General features: G+C 40.2%; 1 protein-coding gene across 1 annotated transcript in view; it reads right to left on the bottom strand.

Annotated features, from left to right (window-relative positions):
* LIN52 (lin-52 DREAM MuvB core complex component) overlaps nt 1-6351 on the bottom strand; it is a 145237-nt gene that overhangs the window by 106208 nt on the left and 32678 nt on the right. The window contains exon 6 of the mRNA XM_011981578.1: nt 3480-3597. Coding sequence (XP_011836968.1) covers nt 3480-3597 — 118 coding nt within the window. The remainder of the gene's footprint in view (nt 1-3479; nt 3598-6351) is intronic.

Genomic DNA, 6351 nt, shown 5'->3' with positions numbered 1-6351 from the left:
GAAGACAGTCTGAAAACATAAAGTAACATCTTGGCCAACATTTGCTTAAGAAAATATGCCCTTTGGCCAACTAAATCATCTCTTGCCCATGACCCAACAGCCTACCATTTCTTTTGCTCCTAATTTCGATTTATGCAAGGGCATCCTAAGTATGGGAAATGAGGTATGTATGGGAAACGTTCACCTTGCTATTTATCACTTGTATAAACTGATCAATTGTTGTTAATGGATTTACTCATTTTTATTTAGAAACAGTTCACAGAAGAGCTCAAAAATTTAACTGCCTAGAAAATTCAGAGATGTAAGTACAATTTTGTTTCTAAAATGGCATACAACTTTTCCCTATTTTTTTAAGTAGTATTTTTCCTATTCAACAGCCTAGAATGTTTATTGTAAATTTGGAAAATTTAGAAATTTTTAAAAACCACTCAAGATAGCCATTAAAACATACTGATGTATTTCCTTCTAGCCATTTGTCTATGTCCACGCTCTCAAAAGAAAAAAAAAAAGACACCTGCTGTAAAATTTTATATTCTGCATTTTGTCACTTGCTATTATCCTTATACATAATGAAATCTTTCTGGTATGAAATGCCCTTTAGTGCTTTTTTTTTAGAGACATAGTCCTACTCTGTCATCCAGGCTGGAGTGCAGTGGCACAATCTTGGCAGCTCACTGCAGGCTCCACCTCCTGGGTTCAAGTGATTCTCCTGCTTCAGTCTCCAGAGTAGCTGGGATTACAGGTGTCCACCACTACGAGCAACTGATTTTTGTATTTTTAGTAGAGACGGAGTTTCACGAGCTTGGCCAGGCTGGTCTCGAACTCCTGACCTCAAGTGATCTGCCTACCTTGGCCTCCCAAAGTGCTGGGATTACAGGCAGAAGCCACGGTGGCCAGTCCTTTTAATGTTTTTTAATGACTACATTGTATTCTCCTGTATGGGTAACACTGTAATTGACCTGCTATTTCCCAAATGTTGAACTTTGTTTTACTATGTACTTTATTTTTTATTTTTTGAGACAGAGTCTTACTCTGTTGCCCAGGCTGGAGCGCAGTGGCTTGATCTTGGCTCACTATAACCTCTATTTCCTGGGTTCAAGCGATTCTCATGCCTCAGCCTCCCCAGTAGCTGGGACCACAGGCATGTGCCACCATACCTGGTTAGGTTTTGTATTTAGTAGAGACAGGGTTTCACCATATTGGCCAGTGTGGTCTCAATCTCCCAATCTCAGGTGATCTGCCCGCCTTGGCCTCCCAAAGTGCTGGGATTACGGCATGAGCCACGGTGCCTGGCCCATTTTCTTATTTATCATATTTTCTGCAGAATTATATGGAATGCTACTTTGAAACCAACACCATCTAAATTAATTTATATTCTGCCTACTTTCCTCTCCCCTTCCCCTACAAAAAATCAGAAGAGAATAAACTACCACAAGCATTTTATGGTAAAATCCTCTTTGTGTGTAAAGCCATTTCAGAGGCAATGTTGGGTTTATGAAATGACTAATGGATAAAAGATTTGAATGTTTACAAGCCTTAAAGGTAATTTGAAGATTTGTATATCCTAATTTGTTAACCAAAGGAAAAATGAGAAATAACAGCATGATTTATTTCACAATATCATAAAACATTTTAAAAAACAAAATACTTAAGGCTAAATTGACAATTTCTAATTAAGAAGAATAACCATGATCCCTTCAAGGTGGAGTTCCTGGATTTTATGCTGTAACCCAAATAGGTACAAAGCTAATGACCATGGCAAGATGGTAAAGTAATGCACAAAACAAAGAAAACAAGGATAAGGTTCCATCGGTATTTGAGACACAGATTTCAACACAATGTCTTTAGGGTGCTTTTGAATCAAGTTCCCTGGCTTTATTTTTCAGGTTAAAATAATTTAAATTTATACTTTCTTTAACTTCCAGCCCTCGTCAACAGATAGGATCAAGAAACATGAAAAAAAAAAAGCTCATCTTCACAATAGAAGAAATGAACATTAGAACAACACATTAATATTTTGCCTATCAAGTTGGCAATGACTTTAAAAAATTATAATACTTGTTATTAGCAAGGATATGGAGTGGGGAGTACCTTTTTGGAAGATAATTTGGCAGTTTGTTTCCCTCTCAATCACTAATCTCCAATTGCACGTAAATTGCAGTCATAACACCTAACGGGAGTTATCCCAGTGCTGATCTAATCCAATGTCACTTACTTAAAACACGAGCAACAACAAATATTTTGGACCAATTCCTGTTACTTCAGATTTAAACTTCTGAAACTTTTTTCCAGTTAACAAAGAACTGGATGTCTACCGTATACAGAGGCCATAACAACTTTCTAAACTTGTAGGAAAGTTCAGGAAAAGTTCATAGGTAGGTACCCGAATGAAAAAGCACTACTGTGGAAGAAAACTATACAAAAGGCTGGGCGCGGTGGCTCACGCCTGTAATCCCAGCACTTTCTGAGGCTGAGGCGGGCGGATCATGAGGTCAGGAGATGGAGACCATTCTGGCTAACACGATAAAATCTCAGCTCTACTAAAAATACAAAAACTTAGCCGGGCGTGGTGGCGGGCACCTGTAGTCCCAGCTACTAGGGAGGCTGAGGCAGGAGAATGGCATGAACCCAGGAGGTGGACCTTGCAGTGAGCTGAGATCGCGCCACTGCACTCCAGCCTGGGCGACACAGCGAGACTCTGTCTCAAAGAAAAGAAAACTATACAAAAGTCAGTCATTCTACTTAGCAGCCTAATGACCAGCCAAAGAAAACAGGGACTTCACAAGTCAATTTCTGAAGTTATGGATATCCTATTTCACCTATTGATTTCTTTCAGATCGAATAACTCACCGTTCACTATCTAAAACATTACCTGTTGCCTAGGTAATATGACTGAACTAGACATCTTATTAATAACACTAACCTCTAACCTCTACAAATGACATTTACTTATTTCTAAGAAAATAAAGATGCCTTCCTACAAAGGAGCATGTAAAAGAATTATGTGATTTTTGCTGTTGTTGTTGTTGTTAAGCAGGCATCTAGCCTCCTTCTGACTTCCCTGTCATTAATTAGGCTAAAACATCATGGTAAGCTCTAACTTCAGCTTATCCCATAACATCCCCATCCAGACATTTACCTACTCCTAAAAATTCCAAATCTGAAAAATCTATTGTCAGTGTACTTCTTCCCATTCTTACTGCCACCATCCATTCAAACTCTCAATCCTTCATCCTGGATTCCCACTGTAACTTCCTGCCTCCTATCTCTACCATCCTACTCTATCCTGTGCACTAATGCCTCCTAAAGGTGTGTATCTTTCCTATTCAAAAATCTTCAGTGGTAGAACCTTTAATGACACAGGAAAATGCTTAAGATAGAATAAAATTTTTTAAAGCACAAGTTAAAACTACACGCACACACACAACAATCTCAGTTATATTAAAAAAGCATTTCTGGCCAGGCGCTGTGGCTCACACCTGTGGTCCCAGCTACTTGGGAAGCTGAAGTGGGGGACTTGCTTGAGCCCGAGAGGTAGAGGTTGCAGTGAGCCAAGATTGCGCCATTGCACTCCAGCCTGGGTGACAGAGGGACACCCTGTCTCAAAAAAAAAAAAAAAAAAAAAAGAAAGAAAGAAAAGAAGCATTATCTGTGTACATGGTACATGAATGGATGCAAGTATAAATATAAACACACACATAGACACATAAAGGGACTAAAAGTGGGGCCAGGAAACACATGAAATGTTAATAGTGGTTATCTCTTAGTGGTAAGGCTATGGTTTGTTGGTTTTCTTTTTTTTACTTTCTTCTTTACTTTTACAATAAAAAAATTGTAGTAAAATCTCTTTTAGTAAAGTGTCTCCCCAAACCATCTATAATGCACACAGTTAATGTGATAGCATTAGAATACTTTTTTTAATTTTTTTTATTTTTGAGACGGAGTCTCGCTCTGTCGCCCAGGCTGGAGTGCAGTGGCACGATCTGGGCTCACTGCAACCTCCACTTCCCAGGTTCACGCCATTCTCCTGCCTCAGCCTCCTGGGTAACTGAGATTACAGGCGCCCGCCACCACGCCTGGCTAATTTGTTTTTTTGTATTTTTTTAGTAGAGACGGGGTTTCACCGTGTTAGCCAGGATGGTCTTGATCTCCTGGCCTCGTGATCCGCCTGCCTCAGCCTCCCAAAGTGCTGGGATTACAGGCATGAGCCATCACGCCCGGCCAAGATACTTTTTAAAGAACATTTCACATGCTCCCTACTACCACTGAGTACAACTCCTTGATCCCTGGAGTTCAAGGCCCTCCTCAGTCTGGCCCCTCTATCTCCTTCCTAGTCTTAGTCATTATGAGACCTAATATAACCTGGGGTTTAGATTCAGCCACTCACACCATTCCTTGAACATAGCTGTTGCTTTCAAACTCTTTAACATTTGCTCTACCTAGAATATGCTCCCTTTCCATTTCTACCCATCTCTGTGTTCTTTAAAGTTTTCTTTCCTTCCTTCCTTCCTTTTTTTTTTTTTTTGAGACAGAGTCTCGCTCTGTCACCCAGGCTGGAGTGCAGTGGCATCATCTCAGTTCACTGCAACCTCTGCCTCCCGGAATCAAGTCATTCTCCCGCCTCAGCCTCCTGGGTAGCTGAGATTACAGGCGCCGGCCACCACACCTGGCTAATTTTTTTATTTTTAGTAGAGGCAGGGTTTCACCATGTTGGCCAGGCTGATCTCGAACTCCTGGCCTCAGGTGATCACCCAACTCGGCCTTCCAAAGAGCTGGGATTACAGGCGTGAGCCACTGCACCTGGCCAGGTTTATTTTCAATGTTCCAGAAATTGCACATATTACCACACTCATTTCCCTTGTCTATAACAGACATCACTAATTGCCTTCTCCTCTGAATCTAGGCTCCCTCTCAAAATCCTTGTCAATTCAATGGTTCTAGGCAGGTCTTACTATAAATGAAACTTGCCTGCCACTCCTGTAGCAATCTGATGCAATTGCCCTCTTCTCCCCTATCCATATAGTTCTTCGTACTCTCATAGAGCTTTTCTCCTCTATATTTTTTTAAGAATCATTTACCTTAGTTGTCTTATCTTCCTTTCGTACTAGATTTTAATCTACACGAGGGCAGTAATTATCTTCCTATCCCCTACATAGCCTTGTATGAAGTAGTCACCCAAACAGTTGCTAAACAGGACACTTCATTCTTTTGCTATTCAAAATGGTTAAATATTTGAAAGCTTTATTTTAAAACAATTAAATTGTTCTTGAAGGACTAATTAGTCCAAGGTAGTTTCATCAACTTTAGCTAACATTCCTGTTTAATGTAATAGAGCATTCATTGCCTGATACCACTGAAAACCAACAGAGTCCAAGGATACAAGATAAGCCACTGGTAGGGGAAATTATTGAGATAAGATAACTTAACGCATTTTTAGGGTCTTATATGCAGATATAAAAGGTATTGAATTAATCACATTTTTAGAATTTTTTTGTACTAAGTGGGAGAATCGCTTGAACCAGAGGCAGAGGTTGCAGTGAGCTGAGATTGCACTGCTACACTCCAGCCTGGGTGACAGAGTGAATGAAACCTGTCTCAAAAAAAATTGGGAAAAAAAAAAAAAAAAAAAGGAAACATGTAAAAAACGATGAAGAGATAAAAAGAAAAACAAAAGGCTAAAAATCAAAATCAACAAAGTATCAACAAAGTTAGGCAAGTAGTCTGGTAAAAATCACAAGAAGAGGCCAGGCGCTGTGGCTCATGCCTGTAATCCCAGCACTTTGGGAGGCCAAGGTGGGCGGATCACCTGACGTCAGGAGTTCAAGACCAGCCTGACCAACATAGAGAAACCCCATCTCTACCAGAAATACAAAATTAGCCTGGCATGATGGTGCATGCCTGTAATCCCAGCTACTCAGGAGGCTGAGGCAGGAGAATAGCTTGAACCCGGGAGGCGAAGGTTGCAGTGAGCCGAGATCAAGCCATTGCACTCCAGCCTGGGCAACAAGAGCGAAACTCTGTCTCAAAAAAAAAAAAAAAAATCACAATAAGTTTTTATATAGATCAAAAACCCAGTTCAAGAGATTCTGTTAGTGGTACAGAAAGACTCATGCTGCCATCTAGAGGTTAAAGGCTAGATGATTTTTCTCGACAGTCAAGGGCTATTAATTTAATTATATGAGAGGTAGAACTTAATAGGCCTAATAAGGGAAGCCAGACAAATAATTCTGATGTCAGCCCACAAAAATATATAAATAAATAAATAACACAAAGAAAAAAAAATACCCAGGGGCAGGGCATGATGGTTCACACCTATAATCCCAGCGTTTTGGGAGGCTGAGGCAGGATGAC

Source organism: Mandrillus leucophaeus, unplaced genomic scaffold (genome assembly GCF_000951045.1).
Source record: "Mandrillus leucophaeus isolate KB7577 unplaced genomic scaffold, Mleu.le_1.0 Scaffold228, whole genome shotgun sequence".
NCBI lineage: Eukaryota > Metazoa > Chordata > Mammalia > Primates > Cercopithecidae > Mandrillus > Mandrillus leucophaeus.
The sequence above is the reverse complement of the archived record's forward strand: the minus strand, read 5'-3'. Positions and strand labels throughout refer to the sequence as shown.